The sequence below is a fragment of the Heloderma suspectum genome, chromosome 3 (assembly GCF_057233095.1).
Source record: "Heloderma suspectum isolate Gila_16-S chromosome 3, 16-S_ref, whole genome shotgun sequence".
NCBI classification, from domain to species: domain Eukaryota; kingdom Metazoa; phylum Chordata; class Lepidosauria; order Squamata; family Helodermatidae; genus Heloderma; species Heloderma suspectum.
Genome location: NC_139460.1, coordinates 284,210,656 through 284,237,881, shown reverse-complemented (window position 1 = coordinate 284,237,881; position 27,226 = coordinate 284,210,656). Strand labels below are relative to the sequence as shown.

General features: G+C 40.9%; 1 protein-coding gene across 8 annotated transcripts in view; it reads right to left on the bottom strand.

Moving 5' to 3' along the window:
- Positions 1-27,226, bottom strand: part of AGFG1 (ArfGAP with FG repeats 1) — a 35,003-nt gene that overhangs the window by 6,882 nt on the left and 895 nt on the right. For 3 of the 8 annotated variants that reach the window (XM_084847153.1, XM_084847154.1, XM_084847157.1), the window contains exons 2-7: positions 21,374-21,467; positions 12,086-12,201; positions 9,199-9,361; positions 8,423-8,576; positions 4,613-4,732; positions 2,925-3,128 (exon numbers count right to left, since the gene is read on the bottom strand). In XM_084847153.1, the coding sequence (XP_084703279.1) occupies positions 2,925-3,128; positions 4,613-4,732; positions 8,423-8,576; positions 9,199-9,361; positions 12,086-12,201; positions 21,374-21,467 (851 nt within the window). Of the gene's footprint in view, positions 1-2,924; positions 3,129-3,946; positions 4,022-4,612; positions 4,733-8,422; positions 8,577-9,198; positions 9,362-12,085; positions 12,202-21,373; positions 21,468-27,226 lie in introns of all 8 variants that reach the window. The other 5 variants (XM_084847156.1, XM_084847160.1, XM_084847155.1 and 2 more) reach the window with 3 other exon arrangements.

The window sequence follows — 27,226 nt, the reverse complement described above, 5'->3', positions numbered from 1 at the left end:
AACCTGTATTGTCCGCACCACTGCAAAAAGGTAAAAAAAAAAATATAACCCCATGCCTGTGGCAGGAAGAAATGTCCTGAACCAAGTGAAGAGCTGATGGGTAGGAATGACCTGTCACATGGCTACAGCTGTTTGAAGCAACTCTCATATGGTGAACAACCCAACAACTTTGGTCTTGAGTGTACAGAAAATAAAAGGAATAAGTCACTTGCACATTGGCAATAGATGGACTAAGATGTGGGGACATCACAGAAAAGTACTTGGTTTCCATTTATATCATCCTTGAATAAATCCTTCATGTGTGTTTTTCAGTGTATGAGAAGACACACTGCAAGTTTAATGCAAGTTGTAAGGATGTATGATTTTAGCTGTACATTAAGTGCATATGCTTACAAAAAAAAAAAAATTAAAACAGGCAGAATAATCAATTAAACTGCTTCAACCCAAAAAAGCTCAACATAAGTATTACATTATAGGGTTAAACATGTAACAGCATCAAAATCTTAAAATTATGAGTGCCAGTTTTTGATTAATAAACTTTATTGTCCTATTAATGGCAGTTAAATATTCCACAATCATGAGCCTTCAGATCCTTAAACTCAGCAGGAGGGAGATTCCTGAAATACTGTCTGAGCACCCAACAAAATCAGGATGAATGTTCACTGAGCCTATGGGGCTATAGGGCTTTCTCCCCACTTAGTTGCAGATACTAAGCCCTTTTTGATGAGGAAGGTTTTTTTAATTGACCAGAGCAAATTAGATTTTCAATGAAATAGTTTAAAATTGGTTTGCACTTTTATAGGTGTTATCCATGTATGAAATTTTATATTTTAGCAAATTAATATTTATAATTCAATCGTTTAATACTGCTCATATGAGTCATTGCAAATGACTCATTTATAAAGGAAGTTACTGTCATTTCCTAAACTCACATGTCAATATTTTTTTTATTTTAAAGGGGCCCATAGTTATAGTTCATGAGAAATGTATCAGGCAGAGGACTTGTATCTTCTTTTGAAATAATGCATTCCTAAAACCTTGTTTGCTACACTAAAACATGGTTTCCACTCTAAATCCAAATCCAGATACGTTCCTGCTTGATCTGAAACTCATTACTTTTTACAATGGAGTAAGAGCCAAGAGCCCTTGTAATATAGTAGTTCTGAGCATCAGACCAGGAAGACTACCCTTTCGACTACTGTAATGCATTCTATGTGGGACTACCTTCAAAAGCTGTTCAGAAAGTTTAGCTGGTCCAGAATGCTGCAGGCCAAACCACTGAGCAAGGCAGCATGCGATTCACTCGTTACAACAGCTTCACTGGCTACTAGTTTATTTCCAGGCAGAATTCAGAGTGCTGGTTATGACCTATAAAGCCCTATACGGCTTAAGAGTAGGCTAGCTGAAAGACTGCCTTCTCCCCTACAAGCCTGCCCGGTTCCTGAAATTTTCAGGAAAGACCCTTCTTTCGAGACCAATGCCTTCACAGGCACATTTGGTGGTAACCCAAGAGATTACCTTTTAGGTGGTGATTCCCAGGCTGTGGAACTCCTTCCCAAGAGAGGCTAGGCTTGCTCCCTCTCTGCTGTCCTTCCACAGGCAGGCAGAAAGCTTTATTTAAGAAGGCCTTTAGCCTGCAAGTGGATCTGGTGGGTTGGGTGCTGTTTTTAATAATATTTTCCCCTGTGATTGTTATATTCTTGTTGTATTTTAATGTATTATGTTATTGTTTTAATCAATTTTAATTGTTTCTGTAAGCTGCATAGAGAATCATTTTTGGTAGAAAGGCAGGGTACAAATAAAATAAATAAATAGGACCAGGGTTCTTATCCCCACTCAGCCATGAAGCTCACTGTGTGTCTTGGGCCCATCATTTATTTGTTGTTGTTGTTTTTATACCCACCCTTCAACAAGTTCTCAGGGAAGTTTAAAAAGTTAAAATTATAGCAAAACAAAACAACCTACCACACAAGACTAGAATGGGAGGCAGGTGGGGGGGAAAGAGCCATATGCTGCCCTGAGCCCCTCAGAGGAAGGGCAAGATATGAGTTTAACAACTTCCAAGATAATCAGAAATTATACTTAACTGCAACACTGTGCAGTTCTGTGCTGCAACCTGACACAGTCCCTACCACTGTAAGAATATTCATTATAGACAGTGATCCAGAAACATAATCTAGACCATTACCCTATATAAAGCCACCTAGTCATGGATTTGTGGAAACTATAGCTTTGATATCCTAGATCCTACAATAGCTTTTATGAATAGAGGTTTCTACCCTCTTAATTCTTAAGGGGACTTGGCTAGATGGCTCACTGTGAACTTTCGGACTACTTTGCCTTTCTAAAGAATGAGACATAGCTGGGTGCATCAACTCCACATCAATGTTAAGGGGTTTTTTTGTAGTATGAATCATAAACAGATTTTTTGAAATAGATAAAAAAAGGCAGAACAGAGTAGAACGCAAGTCTGAAGAATTACTCAGATGCAAAGATCACTCTTTCAGGCATCAACATCATTGCCGTCTGCTGAATTCCATGATGGCATTTGCTATACTGAAAAGGATAGGTTTCCTTGGAAGCTTCATCTGCACTCAGATGAACTGAGTCATCACCCCCCCACACAAAGCACACCCTCCCCACACACACAGAGATGACTTGATCAGAATATTAATGGCACTCTGGAGCCTGGTATTAAGGAAAGAACTGAACACACCAGAGACCAATACTTTTACTGTACTACCTTTATTTTTACCAGATCTGATATGCTCGCAGTGTATAAAATTTGCAAGCAACATGCTACTAGTATTGGTAGTTCATACAATGGGAAGCATTAAGAACCCCACTGTCTACTAGAATACAGAACACCACTATTGCCATGATAAATAGTGTAAGAGAACAGGTCAAAGAATAAGAATTAGTACCTTGCCCTGTGCTGAAGATATTATCTAAATTAGCAAGAGCTGCGTATTTATCTGCTGACTGGAGATTCGATTTATTCAATGCAGCTTTACTGGCTGCAGTTGTGTTGCTCTGAGAAGCACTGAAGGCTCCAAAATCAGCACTGGAGGATTTGGGGAAGTTATCAAAGTGTGCAAAGTTAGCATTCACTGATCCAGCGCTCCCACCTGTAACAAGATAAGTTAAACATGATAGATACTTCCAAGCTCAACGAATGTCTCTTCAAATGCTACTGGTGACCATGTATGTGGATATGTTTAAAGGTCACACATATCAAGAAGAAGAACAGAGAGCAGAAGAGACTGTATCACACTTTTTAGAGGAACAAAATCCCTGTCAGTGCCTGTGGCAGTCAAGTATTTAATATTTTCAAATTTAAACAGAAAAAGTTCCACACAGTGGCTGCCACCACTTGGTCCTAAACACTAGCACAGGGATAGGCAACCTGGTGCCCTTCAAACGTTTTGGACTACAATGCCCACAATCCTAACCATTGGCCATGCTGGCTGGGATTTATGGGAATTGTAATCCAACACACCTGGAGATTACCAGGATGCCTACTGCTGTACTAGGATGTGTAGTCTCCTTCCTCGTAAATACTGCCATATGTCTTGGGCAATTGGATTTGGGAGAACATCTGAAAGGCCTGTTTGTGTGAGGTATATTAAAGAGTACCAGAACATTTCCCTGCCCTATCACAGCAGAACCCCAATGATTCGATGTTAGACAGATTTTATATATGTATCCTGAAATTATGAGATTCAGTTACATTTTTAATTTATTTGCAGTAAGAAAATAACGTTAACTTTGACTTCTACTGTCTATGTATTGGGAGGACTCCTAATCAATACAACTAAGCTAATAAACTACAAGCTAGCACTTTTTAAAGCAAGGACTAATATAAGAAAACCTGGACATGATAAAGGAAACAAAAAATGGCATTGTAAATTAAGTGAGCTGAGTTTCCCACCATGGTGGAACTTACTGCGCACAGCCTGGAGAGGGAAAGCGGTAGTAGTAAATTCACCAAAACTGCAGCTAGATGAAAGCGTTCTGAACGCTGGACAGCCAGAAATTGTGTGAGGGGTTAAAGTTAACAAAAGGGAAAAACAAAATTTTAAAAGAAAGTCTTAAGACAACACACTTAAAAAAGGAAAAGGAAAAAAGAAAATAAGTCAGCCATAGACAAGTAGCGTGTCATTCCAAACAAACGTTATTACAACACAACCAAATTAAAGAGCAAAGCAATAGACCTTACACATGAGATATTTTTAAAAACTGGATACACTTTTACCACATTAAACAAGTTTCTTCTCTAATTGGAGTGCATTTACTGTTACCTTAGAAGATGGAAAACAGAGTCTCCTTTTAACTTAGAAATAATCCAATATTCGACAGTGCCCACAAACGTGGCACAGATTATTTCATGTGTAGGGATAAATAAGAAGCTACAGTGCAAAAAATTTGTACGAGAAAACATCAACATAACTCACACCAAATATAGCAAACAAAGGGGAGCATCCATTTCAGGTTTCCCCAGAGCTTCAGAGTGTGTGTTAAAGTAGGTACAGGAAAGAGTTAAGAGATATTCTAAACTACATATCCAGATTAGTTTATATTAAGAAAGCTAACAATGCTAGAGCATTTCTACCTGTATTTTGGTGCTGAAAAGCAGACTGACTTGCTGTGGGGAAACCACCAAAATTACTCGAACCACTAGACTGTCCAAATGCATCAAAGTTTGCAAAACCTGCATTTGCAGAGTTCTGCGCTGTAAATTGCAAATGAACAAAACATGTTAATGGTATGAAAACGAAAACAGATCATAAACTGAATCACATTACGCCAGGCTTTGAGGGCAGCTGTACCTCAAACATGCCACTGACATAAATGTCACTTATGAAATTATAGTGTATAGGACAAAAGTTATCTTAAATATTCCATCTGATGCGAAGTGTTTCACATGGGAATACCAGTTATTTCTATGGTATGTGTGCAAAATATTTAAAACCAATGTCTTTCTCCCTCATGTGAGTCAGTAAAAGTGAAAAGGTCACTTCTGCAAGATCAGTTCTATAATCACAATACCTCCAACACAGCTTTTAGTTCACCATGAAGTTAATAAATAAGGTTACTATTTTTTTTCCTGGAAGTTAGCACCCAAGAAATTAACACTGAAAAACTCAGTATGGCAAAATTCACTTCACACAATTTGGCTTAGAGCATTCGTCTAAGATAGTGACATCAACACTTTGTGCTATTATACTGCTGGTCACTTCAGACTATTGGGCCAGTTGTATCCATGTTCTTTGCTACTACAGCATCTATTTAAGACAGCCTCAGTCTCTCACTGAGAAGTAGTTCTGTAAGTTTAAATTCACACTGGCCAAGATCCAAACCAGCCTGCAAGTTCAGTGGATCCTAGCATTTGGGTGTTTTTCTCAAACAACAGTTCTCCATGTCACACAGCAAGCAGCTTTTGAAACTGAAGTTTCATTAGCATTGTTCAGTATGCCTGGAAAACTCACTAACCCCACTCTCTTGATCCTGGCCTTTGAGAAGTCACTGTGACTTATGAGGAGATAATACAGCCAATATAAAATTTAAGAGAATAATCCAGAAGGAAGCGCAAATCCTTTAGTCAAATATTGTGCCCAAAGCAAATTAGGCTCTTTTAAGGTAGTAATTTATTTACAGGACTGGGAACATTAGATACACAACAAGTTACACACAACTATAGGGACCTTGCCTATAACAAAATACAACAAAGCCCAGATACATCTTCCTGATTATACTTTTAGAATCATTCCCTGAAGTATGCAGCCAAAGAGTTGGCTAGTTCAAACCAATGTGCAATTCACGCCACCCCCCACTCCTGCGCTGTGATTGCCAGGTCACAATGATACAGTAACCATGGAAGCCACAGTTCAAAGAATCCCCACTCCCGCTCACTGGAGTCTAGACATAGCAAACACACGCCTCTCTGGCATTCCGGACTCCAAACCTTCCTTGCCAGCCCACTTCCTGTCAATCACGTACAGCCCCAGTACTAGTTTTACTTTTGCTTCTCCTTTCTTCAATGGCAGATCTACACCACTCATTATTTCATTTGATTCCTGTTTTTTAGGCCACCGCCCACTTTGCTGCCCGCCCTTCAGCCAGCCTGTCTCCTGACAACCCTTCACTGCACTCCCCTCTCCTTCTCCAACATAGCATATTTCCTTCTCTGAAGTTTCTTCAGAGTCTCCTCTCGCTTCAATTTTTTTCTCCTCTTCAAGCATCATTCTCCACCTATCCTTCCCTTCAGGTTATTTTCTCTCAGTCCATTGTTTATGCTGCTCCCTTCTTCCAATCTCCTTCTGGACGCATTGTCCCTTAGTTTCTCAAAACCTTATTGCAGTACTCAGCCTGCCCTCACCTGAGGTTTTAATCCCAGTCAAATTGGCACATTTCCCTTATCTCACAAAAGCTAGACTGCGAGTTGCTTTATGCAGTAAACAATTGGACATTCCAGCCTCAGACAGTATAAAACTAGGGATTCTACACAGGATCCTGTAAGCACCACTGACCAAAGAATGACACATCAATATCCTTTCTTACAGAACAAGAAGTTAGCACAGATAGAAGCGACCTAATAAACTGAGATGGCCTGGTATAGTGGTTAATTATGTGAACTTAAGTTCATAGTTCAAACCTTGTCTCAGGCATAGGCTTGCCTCAAAGCCACCCAGTGAGTCATTATACCCTTAGCCCTCCATCCTCAATGTGGTAAGAATACTGACTTGCCTTACAGGGTTATTGTAAGGATAATTGAGATAATATATGCTAACTACTTCGAACAACTTCATAGAATCATAGAATAGTAGGGTTGGAAGGGGCCCACAAGGCCATCGAGTCCACCCCCCTGCTCAATGCAGGAATCCAAGTCAGAGCATCCCCGACAGATGGCTGTCCAGCCCCGTCTTGAATGCCTCCAGTGTGGGAGAGCCCACCACCTCCCTAGGTAATTGGTTCCACTGTCGTATTGCTCTAACAGTCAGGAAGTTTTTCCAGATGTTTAGCCGGAATCTGGCTTCCTGTAACTTGAGCCCATTATTCCGTGTCCTGCACTCTGGGATGATCAAGAAGAGATCCTGGCCTTCTTCTCTGTGACAACCTTTCAAGTACTTTCAAGTACTTGAAGAGTGCTATCATATCTCCCCTCAGTCTCTCTTCTCAAGGCTAAACATGCCCAGTTCTTTCAGTCTCTCTTCATAGGGCTTTGTTTCCAGTCCTTTAATACAGGATATTTAATTTAATTTAATTAAATACAGTGATTTAATTAAATACAGTAATTTAATACAGGATATACCTAAGTATTATCATAATCTCTGATTTGGGATTCCACACACAGTACAATCCCAGTCCCAAACTTTAAGTTTAAGATACAGTGATGACAGATCAAAAGTGTCAGATGTTTAAGAAAAGCAGCTAATAGGTTGTGCACAACATTGTTAATAAGCAAACTGCTCACGCTGGCCAGTGGGGACAGCAATCATCCCCCACCCCCACAACGCCTCTAGAGTGACTGTCATCGTGTAACATCAACGCAAGTGAGGTATTATGGGGAAAACACTGCAGACTGCCAAGAGGAGAGCTGCTGCTGCAGCAGCAGCTGCCAAACTATACTTAAAGGGGGGGGGGGGAGCTGCTACCACCACTTGTCCCAGGAAGCCTCCACCCCTGAAAAAGTCTAGAATTTCTTCTGTCCCCTGATGAAATCACTGAATACGACAACCCATTTTGCTGCCTGTGAAAGGGGCCATGAAACTGGGGTAGCATTTTTGTTGTAGCAGTGGTCTGAACACAAAATCACAGGGCCAAAAGGGAGGAGCTATTTTTTAACTTCAGAATCATGGGTTCTGAAGGTTCAAAATAAGGATCAAAATAAGAATGTTGACATATTGACTGTAAAGCATTAATTTCTCAAATGTACTAAAATCTGTGCAAATGTACTAAAGCCTAAGACAACCATAACTATCTTTCTTGTCATGTAAAGCAACATAGTCCAAACTATGTGGGTTCTCTCATTGCCATTTCTTGCCTTTAGTTCCATTATATACTTAGTCAACATTAATTCTTTCCTCAATACTTTCTGTAAATGTACCACTCTGTCCCTCCAACTCTGACAGACCTTGACAGCTACTTCAGAATTAAGACCGACAGAATCTGGCCAGTCTGCTTTTTCATAGACCAAGTTTCCTGATTCATGTGTACACAGCTTGACAAATTCAAATTGTCACTTGTCATTTAATGACTAAGTGCAACCTGTTAATGGTATAATTTAATCATTCTTATTGAAGGAAATCATTTAAAGCAAGAGCCTGATTTTGTTTTTCTACAGAAGAATACTATTTGCACTTCAAGCAGCTGGATTTCAGTATTTATTAATACCAAATCCAGGAATAGAAAATACTGTTACCTGCATGACTGTTGAAATGTGCAAAATTAGCAAAATTTGCTGTAGCTGTAGACTGAGGAGTAGGAGCAGCAAATATGTCCGATCCAAGGTCACTGAGAAGATCAAACTGTTTCTTTTCTTGTGACTGTCCTTGAGACCGAATTACAACAGGAGACTGTAAACAACAAGTTGTAGTTGGCTAAACAAACATGAGTACAGGCCAATCCAGAGTTTTATTCCTGAGGTGGAAAGACACACCTCGTTTATAAGCCAAATTACTTTTTACCCAGATCACACTATTCTATATTGTAATGCCTTAAGGAGTTTTGTGAGAATAGCAACTTTCATAATGTCTCAGGCACTCATTGAGTGAACTGATGGCGAAGTTGTGTGGAATAATGAAGCATTCTATGTGAGAAGGGGAAATGTTACAGTCCACTTCTGTGCATTGTCAGTTTAGCTGACAGAACTCTCCACATGGGCCCTAGATAAGGGAGGAGCTGTATGAGCAAGGAAAGGAGATAGAAGACTGGAAAGTTGAATGGGAAGATACCAGAGTTACAGAAGCTTAGGCGCTGGGAGCCTAAAGACTTGTAGGCTGTTATAAGGGTGAACATGCATGGAGTGGGCTGCAAAATAAAATGACACCCAGACCTCCTGCAGTTGCCCACCACTGGCTCAGGGGCAAGGGACATTGAGCTGAGGGCAGTATTACTACCAACGGACAAGGCACTGAGTAATACATTTTGAACAATACATGTAAAATTCAGCCAAGTTTTTTTTGCCACATTACTCACTTGGGTAGGTGTGCCCTTGTTTAAGTGCAATGCTGGTGCAGATTCTCCCAGGAGAGATTTAAGTGGCTTGACTTCCGGTGTACTGCTTGTACTACTAGCTGAGGACCCAGATATAGATGCATGGACAGATGCCACAACTTTTGCTTGTTCTGGTGGGACATACCTAAGACAAATAGATGCATTACATATTAAATAAACGGTAGTCCCAAAATCTATTGTGAGCAGATAACCCAGAATTACTGTTCCAAGCACTACATTGTTGACAACTGCCAGCGTAGAACAGCCACCACGAACCTCCATATGGCACCTATAGTATGACAAGAGTCCCAGAATCCAAATGTTTCACAGCAGTTATACTAGGCACTTCGTAACATTAGTCCATTTCAATTCAATTCCAGCTGACAGACTTGCAATCTACTGTACTATTATCTCAAAACTTGTCAATCCTGGTTTTGAAAGGTACAAGGTAAACAAAGAATAGAGACAGAGGGCAACATTATTTAACCATTTCAAGTGCAATGTTTGCAACTTCACAGTCCTGAATGCTTATGTCAGAAGCTAACAAGGCACATTAGGTCTAAGTTGAATGAAAGGAGTATGTTGCACACTTGAAAAGCGTTACAAAAGTAGGGACTCCCCAAACCAATTTGGAAGCCGCTTTGGGGCTTCGAAGGCAGGCCCGATTTACTTCGGGCTGATTTGGAGGGGCCAATCCACCTCAGCCCTGAACCCAAAGTGGGATTTGGACAGCTAAATCCCACTTCAGGGCCCCCCGACACCCCCACACAAGCCTCCAGCTCCCTACCTGGGCCACTGTTGCTGTCATCGCCACTGTCTCTGTCGCCGCCACCACCATCGCAGCCCACCACCGCCAGCCCCTGAGCCCTGGATGTGCCATTTAAAAAAAAAATTAAATGGCGACTCCCACCAAAAACAGCTGGCACACATCCAGGTCTCAGGGGCTGGCAGCAGCAATGGCAGCGATTGATGATGATTGTGGAGGCTCTTCCTGTGAGTCGCCTGAGGTAAGGAGCTGGAGGCACTGGCGCAGATGGGCTGGGGTACCCAAGCTCTGAAGTGCACCGAAGCACTTCAGAGAGCCCCTGACCCACTTCAGGTTGCTTCGTGCCCCCTCTGCTTCACCTTGGAAAGGGCCCAGAACATCCCATTCTGACTCGGGGTTTGGGCCTTGGCCTGAAGCGGTGCACAGCCCTATACAAAAGTGTATGACATTTTACAACAAGTAGTAATACTTAACATTAAGAAATTCATTTAATGATACACTATGCTAAAATGTGAAAGAATGTTACCGGAACTTTACTATCCATTAGAAATATTCCTATGGGCTGCTGCACACAATACTGTGAAATTGATACAAATGCAGGAAACAGGAAAACCAAGTATACATTGTGCATGTACTGAAATAAACAGTAAACATTTACATTATCTCTTTAATTTCATGGTCACATGAGAAATAGTGTGCTTTTTTTCACCTGTGTTCCTCCTGCTACATGGGAGCAATATCTGTGTAAAAATTTATTTTGCAGTTAGTGGCCCTAAGTTGTGATAGAAAAAGAAGCAAGGCCACTGTATTACAAGGGCTGCTTCCTGGAAAATTCTGATTCTGGTTTGTCCAGCATGTGATATCCTCTTTTCTTTAAAAAAAAAAAACAAAAAACTTTCCAGGATTTGCTTCAATTTCACACTCAGTACTAGGCAATGGACAGGTTTAAAAAATACTGCTATTTAAACATATGCTAAGCAGTAGGGACACTTTATCCTTTGGGAAAAACGCCAACCCACTCCTGGCCCAGGCCATAGCCCAAGGAAACCCAGTCATAATAAGAGGAAATGAGAGAAGGTCCTGGGCCCCAACAGTGGGTAAGCCTTTAAGCTGATGCTTTTGGGGCCTGTGGACATATTTTGAAATCTGAGAATGTTCCGAGCACCTCCACAAAATGACTGCCATGGGCGCCTGCCTTGTCACAAAGGACAAGTAACACTCCCAAGAAACTAAGGTAGAGGTGAGGCTTGAGCCACATAGGAAGGTGCCTTATACTGAGTCAGACCATTGGTCCATCTAGCTTGGTGCTGTCATCACTGACTGGCAGCGGCTCTTCAAAGTTTTGGCAAGAATTTTCCAGTTCTACCTGGAGATCCCAGGGATTGAACTTGGGACCTTCTGCAGGCAAAGCATGTGATCTACCACTGAGCTATAGTCCTTCCCCACTCAAATACTAAAAACACATATTTGCCCCCACACAACACAACAGAATACCCATTTCACAGAAGTAAAACTGGTGATGCTCAGAGAACACACTTCCACCTGCCAAAAAACCAGGCAAAAGATACACCACAAAGGAAAAACAAAACCAACCAGACCCCCAGGTTGCTCCCTCCTCTCCCCAGTGCTCTTACAAGGCAGCACTGGGGGGGGGGGGTTTCCCTCCCTTCAAATACAGTTTTAACTGGCTGTCTGGCTACATTAGAAAGCTCCTTTCCTAAGAATGCCTCTGGGCCCACATAGATCCCAGAGGCATTCTAGGAAAAGGAAAAAAAGCAGGCCAGCTGGGGACCAGCATTTTGTTTTCCAGAGCACCTGAGGTAAACACACACACACACACAATTTGGAAAGGGCAGAAAACCTCAGTGGGTGCCAAGGGAGATGCGTGGGGCACTGTGGTGCCTGTGGGTGCAGCACTGGAAATACCAGAGATAAATGAATAGTGGGAAACGTCCTGCAAAGCACCCAGACAGGATCAACTGTGATATAAATAAAAGCCTGTGTATTTGTAATAACTGTTCTATTAGCAAAATTAAGACACTTCAAGTTTGATTATTTTAAGTGAGAGTTTTAAACTACTAGTTAAACAAGGTATGTACTGACCATCTTTTCTTTTCATATTTTTCTTGTAGAAATTCCTTGACCTTTTGAGGATCCCTGAAGTCTGGAATTGCTGATGATCTTTCATCAAATAATCCTAGCCAAATCTGTTTACATACCTTTCGAAGGAAAAAGCAAGTCAACATCAGGTTAAATCAATTTCACTCTGATTATTTAAGAAAAATAAGCAGCACATTGAAGACAGTCATCAAATCCTACCATTTATTTTCTCTATAAGAACAGCTATTTAAATGAAAAAGTGGAACATGTGTTGTGCTTAACGATGTACTGATGCTGCTCTTCCCAACTCTTTTGATAAAACTTCATCTGTACCTTGACAACAAAGGTTTAATACTATTAGGACAAAATACTGATATTTTATTGCTTATATAAACACAGTTAAATAAATTTTTGTTTCACCTTGCAGCCTTAACAAGGGGCCCCAAGGAAATTTACAACAGTTATTTGGGAAGAATATCAGCCTCCTACCAATTACACTTTTAACTCAATGGGTTTGTTTCAAATCTTAAAATAAACTTTTGTAAAAATTTGGTTAATCTGTTATTCATTACTCAAGAGCGTATATTAACTTCTACACGTACAAAAATCCTTGTAATTGAAAGATACATTCTAGTCCAATTCAGAATGGCTTTCATACAGAAAAAACAACGAAGTCTTATGACAACTTAAAGGGCTAACAAATTTATTTTGGCATAAGCTTTTGTAGACACTCTCCACTTCATCAGATTGATGGGACATGGTTTCAAAACACTGCTACAAAATTAACTTCTAATTCTGCCTTGTTTTATTTATATTTTTAATTGATTCCTAGGTACTCCCCATCACTTTTGCACTCTATATGAAAGATTCCAATCAGAAGAACAGTGAATGCTGTGTGAATCTCTTTAAATATATATTTGGTGGATCCAATAAACTGAGCATATGAACTGAGTCCATTGACTTTACCCATAACTCTGTGCCTGTATGTGTTTTTGCTTTAAGGCCTTGTGTGTGTGTTACCTCTTCACTAAATTAATCCACATCAAAAAGTTCTGCTACCAGAGTAAATTGCATGCACTTTGAATTGATTTCCACAATTAATCCAGTGTTTTTATTATGGCACAAGGGGGGCTTTCAGAAGGAGTCTATGCCTTGACTGAACAATACTTTCTTTATGCTCGAGCTTCTGAGGCTATGTAAACGAGAAATTAGGGAGCGAGGGGGGGCGTGTTGTAGACAGTGCACATGCGCTGGGGAATTCTGGTAAATTTACAATAGCAGAGGCACACTCTTGCCGTGGACAGTGTGATTGTTGGATATAATTGGATGCATGTACTGAGGGAGAAGGGAATCTACTTCTTGCTTACGAGCTTCCTGCTACTAACTACAATGGAGATAGGTTTCTGCATACAGACTCTTGTTGTCAGTCAGCATTTAACCGCATGAAGAAAATGAAGATTCCCCAGGGTTCATCCTGACTAATACAAACCAGGAAGATGGCCAAGAATAGCTGGCTGCCATAAACACAGGCAGGCAAGAACTATGATTTAATTTTCACTCTGTATGGATTTTTTCATAAACTATTAACATTTCAGATATATCTAAAGCTTAAGAAGGTCTCTACAGGATCTTCTACAAAAAAACAGAGATGGCTATTAAGTTATTTTTATTAATCTCAAATCCTAGTAAAGAGTGAACCAATTTAAGTTAAAGCAAGTGTTAATTCCACTGAGAAGAATGGCCTGATTTATATAAACTTCCTCATATGCGCTCTAGCTATTTCCCAGAAACAACTTATTATTTGACATTTATAAAATGCCTAAAGTTTTTAAGTGCTATACAGATATTAAGAGATAAAACAGTCCCTGCTTGTAGGCTCACAATCTAATACACACAATAAAAACGGAAAAAGGAATGGGGAGGGAAGGAAAAGGTGGTGGTGGGGGAACCGATACTAAAGAGGGTACTATTTTACAACACACTCATTTAAAAAGCTATATTAAATTGCCTATTTCCTAATCATATGATTGTAAATTGGTACCATATAGGTACAGGTGTACAAATTCTAGTTCAAGTAGCAAGAATCAAGTGGAAGATACAGTTTGACCCTGCTTTTAGGACAGCATATGACCTGTTTAGAATATTAATATAGCATTACATTCTAACGACTGTTTTCCGATGGAAGATTCCAGCTTTCGTTACAGGGAGGTAAATATTGTATGACACAGCAGCATCTAGGCTATATTGCACTACAGAGGAGACTACATTATAGGCATTTTCTACTCAGCTGATGCACAAAACTGTGTATCAAAACCCAGTTTATTAGTTCAAGTTCTTAAAGGGAGTCTAACTATCAACTGTTTAAGAATTTTAAGGCACAATCCATGCTGGCTGAGGCATGCTGGGAATTGTAGAGCTTTTTCTGTCTAAACATGCATAGGATTCCACCCTTAGAGAGCAATCCTATTGAGCAGCCAAGAGATCATAGGATGGCTTGGAAAACCCCTTCCGAGATTGGAGACAGCACTTCAGTCTCGGAAGGGGGAGTCAGAGATCCGCCCCCTCGCAGCTGGCACAGAGAGAACCACATTAACTGCCTCTCCAAGGTCAGAAAGTCAACTTCAGAGAGAGGGAAAAGGGGGCATCCCAGTGGGAGGGGAGGAGACTGGAGAGGCCAAGATATGATTTAGCTGGGGCACTGAAGGTGCTAGACCAGGCTGTAATGGGCTGGATGAGGGCCAATAAACTGAAGCAGAATCCTGACAAGATGGAAGCTCTGAGGACTGGTGTTTCCTGAGTCCAAGAATTGGGTAAGTGACCTGTCCTGGATGGGGTTGCACTCCCCCTGAAGGAGCAGGTGCACAGTTTGGGAGTACTCCTAGATCCATTCCTGTCACTGGAGCCCCAAGTGGAATCCATGGCCCAGAGTACTTGGGGCCAGCTACGGCCTTTCCTGGACAGGGATAACCTAGCCACATTAGTGCATGCGCTGGTAACTTCTTTGATTAGACTACTGCAACGCACTTTACATGGGGCTGCCCTTGAAGACGACTCAGAAGTTGCAGCTAGTGCAAAATGCAGCAGCTAGACTGCTGACAGGAACATTTCATAAAGATCATATAACACCAGGTTTAAAGAAACTGCAATGGCTACCAGTACGCTTCTGGTCAGAATTCAAGGTGCTGGTGATGACATTTAAAGCCCTAAGCGGCTTGGGACCTCAATATCTGAGGGAGCGCCTCCCCCTATATATGCCTGCCCAAGGATTGAGATCTGTTGGAGGGCCCCTCCTCTGCATCCCACCAGTGCGAGGCATACACTGTGGAGGGACGTGGGAGAGGGCCTTCTCTGTTGTGGCACCCAGGTTGTGGAATGCCCTCCCCTTGGAGGCCAGACTGGTGCAGACATGGGTTTCATTTCGGTGCCAAGTGAAAACATGGCTTTTCATCAAAGCCTCTGAGGGCTAACTGAATTCCCTAAAGTTGCACACTGTTTTAATTGTTTTATTGTTTTAGATTTTTAAATTTGTATTAGCTTGCTTAATGGTTTGATATGTTTTAGCTGTTTAAATTATTTATTGTTTTATACTGTTTAAATTTATGTGTATGCCGCCCTGAGATCTTACTGCTATAGGGCAGGATACAACTGTTTTAAATAATCAAACAAACAAATAAAATTTTTCCTGAGCCCTCTCCAGCCTCCTTCCCTCCCTCTCCAAAGCACCCTCACCAGACTGGCTGAAAAGCCCGTCTAGCAGAAATATAGGAGATCAGAAGAGGAAGAGATTGCCTCTGCTGCTCCTCCCTTCCTGGCAGCTTCAGCCTGGCAGAGCATAGGAATCTTGGAAGCCTCTGAGTTCAGGGCTTCTGAGAAGTGAGGGTGCAGTCCATAGGATTGTGTCCTTAATAAAGCACACAAATTTGAGCATCATCTGGCAGAAAGGCAGGATACAAATTTAATAAACAAATATAAATTATGTCTTCACCCAAAAATGAAGGTAGACCCACATGGTGTAGATCAGCTGGCTAGCCACATGTTTAGCAGTGAGAGAAACACTGGCTGCACTTGCACATAACACCAATCCATAGTTTATGTTAACCATGGTTTGTTGCTTTAGCTGTGAACTGTCTTGCAGATGAGCAAACAAACCAGAGCTTCTTTTCCCTATTTCTGGTTTATTTCTCTTCTGTCAATTCTGCCAGCCTTCACAGCGGTTTCATTTTCAGGCTGCTCTTGTTGGGCGCTTTTTCAGGGGTGGACAGCGGTGCAAACAAAACATGGATAGTCCACGGTACAGCATTTAGAGATCACTATAAACCATGGTTTAAACAAACCACACTTTGTAAGCCAACATGGCTTCTATTTGTGGTTTGTAACTGGTTAACAAACCATGGTTTGTTTGCAGGGATGGGCTCAGACACAACAACAAACCAACAAGCCACACCATTCCTTAGTGTTATGTGGAAACCAGACCACTGCACGCCATCTATAATAGTTGGGCCTTCTCCTTCTGCAAATATTGGTATGTATGGTCCTTACGTCCAATACTTTGCCAAGTCAGGAAAACGTCTCCCATATGGTTTTCGAGTGATGTATTTGAATGTGAATAGAGTATTGGTTTGAGCTTGAAAACGAGATTCAGTTGTACAGTGATTCTGCAGTCATTAAGTGATATGCCAGTAATTTTTAGTGTGTGGAACATGGCTCAATAGGATACATTCTGGTTAAGATGCATAAGCATGCATAAGCCACATTTCATTCATCTGAAGATCACTCTATATGAAAATAGCTTGGGGATCAAACTAACAAACATGTTAATACAAGCTGTATAAAGAATGCATATTAACCTATATTATATAGTAAGCCAATTAGAAAAAAATACTAGGGATTTTCAACAATGTGACTAAGCAACAGAGCAGAACTACAATACTTGCCACAGGAAGAATTTTGAAATCGTGTTCCTGTGTAAAGCAAGCTATAACGTGTTTTAAGTAAATTCACTATTTCCATGTGTCTTAGTCACTAATGTATTGGCTAATGTATACTTCCTAGAAATGCAAGAGCTGACAGCTCTTAGTCCATCATAATATTAGGCACGCCATAATTAATAATTGTCATTTGATCAGAATTTATTTGCTTGACTACTTTTGCAGGACATTTAAGTATTCCCTCCATCCCACTGATTTTTTTTTATATGATTACATACTATTTTCTTTCTATTGTAATTGGTTCGCTCCCATTTCCTAAGCATACTACTTCATAATGATGCAGTTATATTACATTATGATTTGAAGCAGCATCTCCCTTTACAAACTTTGTAAAAGGAACAACTTTTACATGTCACACAATAAAGAATATTGAGCAGAATGTACTAGATAAAGACTTGTCAACTATTTGTTTAAGTAATCACTCTACATCCCACAACTGCATACACACTGACCCCTTTAATACCATTTACTGGGAGAAGCTCAGAATTTCTGCATCTTTCAACAGTTACTAATAACCACAGCTCACATTATACTTCCCTAGAAAAAGTGTAAGAAAAAAATATCTAAACATTAGGGAAGCTGTGCAGTTCTTGGCTCTTGCCTATGATGCATTTGTACAGGATCAGCCTACATATGCATCATAGCGGAACTGATATTTCTATGTATCTGTATTGTGGAAAAGTTAAAGTTTAGCGCACACAATCCAAGACACCTTGATTACAAAATAAGACTGAGGGAGATTATTATAACAAATGGCCAAGACTTCAGACATTAAGGGAGCAATCCTATTGCTGCTAGACAACAGTGTCTAGACAGCCATAGGATTTTTCATTTTCTGGGAACCGACCTTAGAGCCAGTGCTCTGAAGTCAGTTCCCAGAAAACCAACTCCCCTCCCCCGCTGCCTCATAGGTGGCATGGCTTGTCCCTGGCTCTGTGCTCGCAAGAGCATGGAGCAGCCGAAAAGGGGGCATTCCTGGGAACAGGGAGGGGACAGTGGAAGCGCCATTACGATGCTTCCTATGCACCATCCAGCCTCCCCCACCACTCTGAGGCGCCCTGGCTAGACAGCCAAAATTGGCTGTCTAGCCACAAATGCAGGGTGGCCAGAGCGCAGAGAAAAAGATCCTCTCCGTGCTCTGCCTGCCCTGCATTGGATAGGCAGTCACCTCCGAGTTCGGAGGCAGCCAGCTATCTCCATAGGACTGCACCCTAAGGGTGCAATCCTACGCATGTTTAGACAGAAAAAGTCCTACAATTCCCAGCATGCCCCAGGCACGGGATAGAATATCAGGCTGTGAGAATTTTAATCCCGTAACACCAAGAAAGGTTTGGCATTAAAGAACACAGCCAGAGAAGCTTTTAGCTTATGTACCACTGGAACCTAGCAATCACTTCTGGTCCTGGTTTGTAGGCAAGCACAAACCACAGTTCACCTGTTTCGACCAAACAGTAAATTATAGCTTTGAGAAAATGAGGATTAGAAGTGACTGCATGCAAGGCAAGATAAAATATGAGCACAAGGCTTATCTCATAATGAAAAAACATGGTTGGGTGTTATTTCTGAACAGCCCTTTGGATTCACATTTGTAGCCATTACCATGGATCTATTATTGGAGAATGTAAGCGGAATATACTGGTATCTATCTAAAAACTGTTCAACCATCTATACTCTAAGATGACCAAGTCAGAAAACGCTGGATAAACTATGCACATAAAAATCAAACCTGACCCTAATGGTATCATTGCTGGGAAGAGGTTTAGTCTCTATCCCATGGTGTTCATGGATCTCCCTTTGCTGGCTACAGTACATGTTAATAGTGCCATTTATTCCTACAGGGAATTGTTGCAATGGGGACAAAGTCTGCCCACTACCCCTGAATCTGGGTGGCCTAGCCACCATCAACAGGGATCCCATAGGGAAATGTAATGCTTCTGTGTATTCAGAACTCTTGGAACTTCCAACAGCAGCAGCAGCTAGCATATATGCATTATGAGTTTGCTTGGGGAGTGACATGATCAGAAGTTTCAAGCTAGAAGGATCAGGTGTCCTTCTGCTTGCTCACTCCTGTAACCTCTTGCACTGTCTTCAGAGACTGTGTCAGCTACACTCAGTAGCACCAACCACAGGCTCTAGACAGATGCTTTCTTTTCAAGCCGTCACCCAGCACACTCCCCAGCTAGTCTAAGCAAGACTCCTTGTCACGATCCTTTTCTTGGAGGGGGAAAAGCTAACTGGACTATAAATAATATCATATGCTTGGAATCTCTGGTGGAGACGGGGAGGGACAAAGGAGAGTAACTGTCATCCAGCAGCCATTCCATCAGGCTGTAGCAGAGAGAGATACAAAAAGCAGAGCCATGCCATGCAATTTTTGGCTCCTCTTCTTTTTAAATTGTTTCTATTCCAGATGGTTGCAATAAGACCAACTGCATTACCTCTGCATTATATGTGGTCATTATAAGATCCATATAACATTAAGAACTGGTGCCTGGGTTTTCTTGTTTTCTCCCCGCGTGCGCACACACACTCTCCCCTTTTTCCATTTGTGTTGTATCTTTTTAGATTGTAAGCCTGAGGGCAGGGGATGTCTTGTTTTTATTGATCTGTAAGTAGCTCTGCAAGCCTTTCTAGCTGAAAAGCAGGGAACAAATGCTTTAAATAAAATATCCATACTCTCAATCTGTTAGGGTCAAAATAACTGATGTCTAGTTAACCAGGGTCCTGTGAACTATTGTCTGTATTTGTCTGTATTCCCTGCATACCAGCTGTTTTGTTTTCAGTACTTCTCCTAACAGCAGTACTATGAAAAATGCAGTTATTCAGCTACTCTAGAAAGATCTCTTTAAAAAACAATTTAAAATATCTAGTAGTGTACTGAGTAGCAATGAAGTGGCCCTCATTTACAATTATTCAAAAAGAAGAACTATTCATATCTTCTAATCAAGTAGAATTCTGTACTCCTGTGCTCATATCAGGAAACAAAATTGGCTATAAATCCCTTCCTTGTAATCATGTTAAACTGATAGCAGTAAACTCTTCCATTCTCAGGGAGAGCATAAAGGACTACATTCCTCAGCAAGCAGATGACTTTGGCCAAATATAAATATGGCAGAGTTAAAGCTTCATATTTATTAGCCATTTTCTATCACTGTTTTAACTAAAAAAAATCTACAACTTGATTGTGCTTGGTGATTTAGCTTTGCAGCACTGGTGCAGCAGCTGAGATACCTTGCTAGTGCCTAAAAGAGGCACTCACGGCATGAGATGCAGTAGTTTCAAGACACCACACATCAGGTCTCAAACATAGTATTTTCCTAATTAAATCAGATTTTGTTACAAAGCTGTTAGAGATCATTCCTAAAAAAACAAATCCCAGAACCTGCAATTTTTATAAGCAGAATTTTGCATTTCTCTGACAAAACCATTACATGTCCTGGAAATTTCAAAGATCTCACATAAGCAACTTCCCCGCTTCTATCTACTATTAAAGCATGACAAAAGTGACATGGCAAAAGCAGGGCACTGTGACACTACCCTATTATGCAACATGAATGGGAACAAGTGTTTCTGAGGAAATACCATTCATCTTTAGAAAGGAAGTCCTACCCACACTGGAAAATGCACTGTAGCAGCATGTTGACTGATAACAGGGGTCGGGGGCGGGGAGGTATTAAGAAATAATACATCAGCAGAAGTCTAGAAGACATAATTCCCACTGCAAAAACTAAATTACAGCTCACCAGGGTTAAAAAGCTTAATAATGCTCACAGATACCAACTTGTCTTTTGACCTCCTACAGACAGCAAACAGAAACTCACATTCTCTTGTTTTCAGAATGAACATTTAAATGCTGCTGGTGCTGGAGCTCTTACGAGTCCCCTGGACTGCAAGGAGGTCAAATCAGTCCATCCTAAAGGAAATCAACCTTGAGTGCTCATTGGAAGGACAGATAATGAAGCTGAAGCTCCAATATTTTGGCCACCTAATGCGAAGAGAAAACTCTCTGGAAAAGACCCTGATGCTGGGAAAGACTGAAGGCAAAAGGAGAAGGGGATGGCAGAGGATGAGATGGCTAGATAGCATCACTGATGCAATGAATATGGACTTGAGCACGCTCCGAGAGCACAGGACAGGAAGGCCTGGCGTGCTATGGTCCATGGGGTCACGAAGAGTCGGACACAACTGAACGACTGAACAACAACAACATCTTTTTTATCAATGGTAAACTATAATCATTAAAGGATTGTTTATTGCTTTAAAATCAATTCAGTCAATTATGCATTCTGCAATAAATACTTACTTCATTCCCATGTTTCTGGAGAAATTCTATTTCTTGCTGTGTGAATGTGGTCATGGAAATGGACTTCACTCTATGAGGTGGATTTAAACCTCGCCTATAAAACAGTAAGTTTTAAGATTGTCATTGCAAGAATCTTTTAAACAAGAAAATAGAAGATTCAATGACACCTTAATTTTTAAAGTTGCCGCTAGTAAACACCCCCCCCCCGCCCCGGTTTGAGAAATCCTATGAGGTTTGAAAGAAATCCATCCTTTCCTCAAATTAGGCCTAAGAAGTCTTTTTGAAGAAGTCTTTTTTGTTCTCATGTGTCTATATCCAAGTATAGAGATGTGAAATTTCCAGAAATGTTGAATTTCCAAAATTTTGAAATTTTGGAGATTCTGGGGAAAATGAAAAAATATGAAATATTTCTTTTATAGTGTTGTTTACAGGTCTAAAATCACCTTATTACTTTAGGAACATAAAATGCATTATATATAACTTGGTTTGCTCACAGAATCATTAAAAATAAAAATAAACTCAGTAAACTTGTAATTGTCTAAGCTAAACTTTTATATTTAATATACCAAGTACGAGAATTATGGGCAAACCAAGTTATACACAATACATTTTAGCTTCCTATTTTATGTCTGACCAGAGGGAACTTCACCAAGTGGTCCCTGAAATATCTGAATCCTCCTAGAAGCAGGAAGAGCTGAAGGCAGAATAAGACTGGTGTACAGCATGTTTTCCTGTGTGTGAGGATTTGGTTGAGATGGCGTTTAGGGAATCTGGTCTAAAGAAAAAGCTATTGAGAGCTTATTAAGAGAGCGTTCCCCAGGTAACTTATTAGGAATGGTAATCAAACATATTTTGGCAAAGCCCTGATTGACCTCTGGAATGGGGAAATAGCCTGGACAGTTGCCATGATTGCTCCTAAGCAACCTCTCCTGCTAAGTAGAGCCATGAGCGCCATGGTTTTCCAGGGAGCTGGGGGCATGAAACAAGTGGGATGGCAACTAGAATGAGGTTGGCAGAAAACTCAGAACAAGTCCAACCAAACATGGGATGGAGCTCATTTGAAGGCCTACTTGAATGCACAGTACAAATAAAATAAATAACTTCATGGCAGTGAGGGCAGCAAATAAGTTGTTCTCTCGTGGATGTAACTTTGGCCTCTGTTTGGTGAGCTATAATTGATACTTTTCAATTCATACAGCTCGAAGATGTGAACAAGATCATTGGAGAGGTGAGGCTACCACATGTATCCTCTTCCTGGCTTATATAAACAGCAGTGGGGGGGAGGGGCTGGCCGAGTGAGTGAGGCTAGCGGTAAATGCCTCTTTACAGTAAGGTGTGATTCTGTTTTACCTAAAGGAGGCAGTGGTAAGACCTCTGCTTAAAAATTCCTGCCTGAACCCCAATGTATTGGATAATTTCTGGCTAGTCTCCAATTGTTGTGCAAGGTGCTTCAGCATGTGGTGGCTTCTCAGTTTCAGGGGTTTCTGGGTGAGGCAAATTATCTACATCCATTTCAATCTGGCTTCAGGCCTAGATATGGGACAGAGACTGCTTTGGTTGCCTTGGTGGATGATCTATGCTGGGTCTTGGTGAACAACCTATGCCAGGAACTGAACAGGAGGAGCGTGTCCTTGCTGATACCTTCTAAGGTGTTTGTCTGGGATGGGACTTGAACTCACTGTTCTACATAGGCGCCAGTCCTTCTTGGAGGGGCTATTTCAGAAGATGTCAAGAGATACCTGTTTGATGACATAGCCATTGGCCTGGGGTGTCCCTCAGGTTTCCATCTTGTTCCCCATGGTATTTAACATATACATGAAACTGCTGGGAGAGGTTATCCAGAGTTTGGGGGTTCAGTCCCACCAGTAAGCTGATGAAACCCAACTCTATCTCTCCTTTCCACCTAAATCCAATGAAGCTATTCTAGTTCTAAATCAGTGTCTGATGTCAGTAATGGACTGGATGAGGACAAACAAATTGAAGCTAAATCCAGACAACACAGACATGCTCTTGGTTACTCAAAAGGCTGATCAGGGAATAAGGATTCAACCAGCGATGGATAAGGTTACAGTCCCCCACAGACTCAGGTTTGCAGTTTGGCTGTACTCCTGGATTCAGCCTGAACCTGGATACCCAGGTTTCAGTGGTGGCTAGGAGTGCATTTGCATAGCTTAGGCTACTGCTCCAACTACACCAGTTCCTAGATATGTCTGATCTGGACTTTGGCATGTAAGCTTGTCATCACGCCTTAGTTACATCCTGTTTAGATTACTGTAACACACTGTATGTAGGGTTGCCTTTGAAAAGTATTTGGAAATTTCAGCTGGTCCAAAATGCTGAAGCCAGACTGTTGACCAGGGTTAGTTACAGGAAGCAAAGTATTCCCTTGTTAGATCTACTTCTCTGGCTGTCTGTTTCCAGACATAATTTAAAGTGCTAGTTATGATATATAATGCCCTTGGGACCAAGCTACCTAAAAGACCACCTTCTCCCGTATGTGCCTGGCCAGATTTTAAGATATTAGGGGGAGGCCCTGCTCTCAGTTCCGCTGCCATTGTAGGCACATTTGGTGGGGCCACAAGGGGGCCTTTTCAGTGGCTGCTCCCAGGCTCTGGAACTCCCTGCCAAGGGCAGCTAGATTTGCCTCCTCTCTGTCATTCTTCCATCAGCAGGCCAAGATCTTTTTATTCAAGCAGGACTTTGGCATGTAAGCTTGTCTGCTGCTGAAGGGGGTGGGGTGTTAATTGGTTGGGTGCTGTATATTTCTTTAATTTGTGTTTTTAACTGTGTTTTAAATTTGTTTTTATGTTACTTTTAATTAAGATTTTGTTTTCAGTGTGGATTTTATTATTGTTTGCTACCTTGAGAGCCATTTTGCCAGAAAAATAGGTCCTAAGTTAAATAAATTCAATTTAAGTATTTTAAGTGATCTCAAGCTATTATTTGAAATATTTTATTGCCATTTTAAATACCTCTTAATAAGCATCTTAATCTTTGTTCATTTTGAAAGTCTCCAGTGGTAGTGTGAATCCCATTCCTACTACATAGGAACCAGGCCACTGAGATCCTCCTTTAAAGTGTGTGTGTGTGGGGAGGGGGTATTTTGGTGGGAGCAGTTAAAGGTTTTATAGCTGAGAAGCAACATTCCTTAACAGTGTGGTCTACTTGGAAATGTTTTAAAAACTGTTGCAGTGAGTTCCATAGACAGAAGCTTCAATGTTTTTGTTGTTGTTGTTGTTTTTAAAGAAACATAGGTGGGGTAACCAACTCATTGTTCCGTTTCATTTTCTGGCAGTGGCTAGTCTCATGTTGGAAAATTGAGCATGACTTGGAGCATCCCTAGAGGTCTATCAGTAAAATCAGATTAGATCAATAATTTCAATAACAAATGGAAGAAGTGACTATGCTGGGAATCTTACAGAGAGGATGAAAAAAAATCACTTTTTCTGATGGCTTCAAAATTTTCAGAGATTTACTTTTCTAGTCTTACATTATGTAATTTTTGGAAATAAATTGCGGGGTGAGGTAATGGCTGGGTAACAGATGAACACATTGGGCAGTATCCAGTGGGGTGCTACGCCCCCACCAATTCAGTTGTGCAATGTACATGCGGGACCCACTGCTTGCATAACAGAGATTTAATGTTTCCTAGAGGATGCCCCAAAACGAGCAGAAGCACTCATTTCTGGATCAGGACAGGTCAGTGGTGCTCGAGCAGAAGCACTCATTTCTGGATCAGGACAGGTCAGTGGTGCTCCCTTATGTGAGCTCCACTAACCTGCCCCTTTCCAGAAACTAGCATTTCTGCTGGTTTCCAGATACTCCTGGAAGTGTTAAATCTCCGTTGCGCAAACAGAACAGAATCAGCGAGGGCGTAACACCTGATGGACACTACTCCTTATTTTGTTCATATTTATTCATGTTTACTTTAAACATTCTAAAAACATGTTTCCCCCAATTTTGGGAATAAAATACCAAAAAGTCTGTGGGGCGAGGGAAGAATCTTTCCCCCCTAATTTTTTGAAGCCCCCGCCCCCCGGCCTTCATTTCTGTATCCAAGGAATGGATTATTTACCTCACCTTCCCCAGTACCTGTATCTTTACACTTATTAGGAGTAAAGTTTTTCCCTAAATAAATAAATAAATTATACCTGTTTTGGTTTCAGAAAAATATTGACTATTACAATAGAGTGCCTTAATGGTATAACAATTTATTAAGTTACATGGGAGAAAGTAAAGTGGTTGTAATCTAGGACAGATCAAGAGGAACAAAACCCAATTCTCAAACCAAATACAGGTCATCAGGAGCATGGTGAATATTTAACCCTCATCCTTTTATTTTCTCCTACATGTGAATGGCTGTCACATATGACTGTCAGTAAGCGGCGGCGGGGGGGGACGGGACTAAGTGCTGCTCTTGACTGTGTGTGGCCTAGTCTCTATTAACAAGAACTCTATTGGGTTTGTTTGTGTACAAATGGGACACTGCAATATACAGACTGTAATCCTCCCCATTTCCCACACATACATACCATACTTATCATAATGAGAAGCATTTCACTGGCATCAGAATACTTCGCCTAAAGTGGGTTGTGGATCCTATTTTTTTCCCATCAAGAAGGTCATGCCCTTAGCCCAGGTGCCCTGTGCTCCCAATAGGGTCAGTTTGACAATGGTTAGGTTAATTTCAACTACAGAAGTTCAACCGCAACCATGTCACCAGTAGTATGTACAAAATAGAAACTGAGGGTTTAGGACTGAAAAGCAAAGATGCCTGCAGCTATTAAACAGGAAGCTTCAAAAGTACCTTAAGCTACACATCTATATGGTTTACTGCTGGAAGAATTAGTGACTCAATGGAAATAGTAACACAACTGTGTACTTGCAAAGGAGAACTAGTAAAAATCAATTAAGAGTAAAATTGTACATGCTTCATACCATAAGCAGGTGCCATTGACAGTAAATCTTTCACATTAAACTTATAAGGATAACTTTATGCACCTAAAAACACTTATGGATCGCAAGTGATGGCTGGGGAAACCATATAACTTTGGTTATCTTAAGTATTTTTCAAAGAGCAACTTCTTACAACTGAGGTTATCAAAGAACTAATTAAAAATACAATTCAAACAAGCCAGAAGACTAAGATTCAACAAAAAACCAAACCATGTCCTATTAACACCACATTCTTGAACAGAACAAATGGGATAGGAGAGCAGACAAATGTGCTAATGTTCTATTAACTGGTGTAGTGAACTTAAATTCAGAGGTTAACAAGTAATCATTCATCTGTTTCCTGCTGTAAGCCCTCAAGGTAAACATTTAATGTGCTCAGTAAACTCAATATCATGAAGTGGTGAACCCTTACATACTCTGGCAAAAATGTATTTGTCATCCCAGTTATTAGTGTAATAACAAAAAGAACTAAAGCATTACATTTGCAAAAAGTATTTGACAAGCTTTCCCCACCCATTTTACATACTTCCAGGATTAATATCAGAGTAGGCACGTGTCCACCCGTACTCTTTCACATGCTCTTGGGGACCTTCTCCCAAAAGGCAGACCTATTTTGCACAGTCCACTTCATCAGTAGATGCAATAATCTCTTTATTATTATTAAAGAACGTGCGTTTTTCATTACAAATATCCCACCCATTAGAGAGGAAATAAAATCCTTTCACTACTCTATACATTTAAGTGGAACAGAAGAAGTGCTGGAAGATTCCATAAGCCTCCATTCACCTACCAACTTAACCCCACCAAGCTTTTGCTTTCCGGTGGTCTCTTCAGCCTAGCCTTTCAGTCCTCGCCACCCACCCATCTGGCCCCTTGAGTTATACCAATTCTTATCAT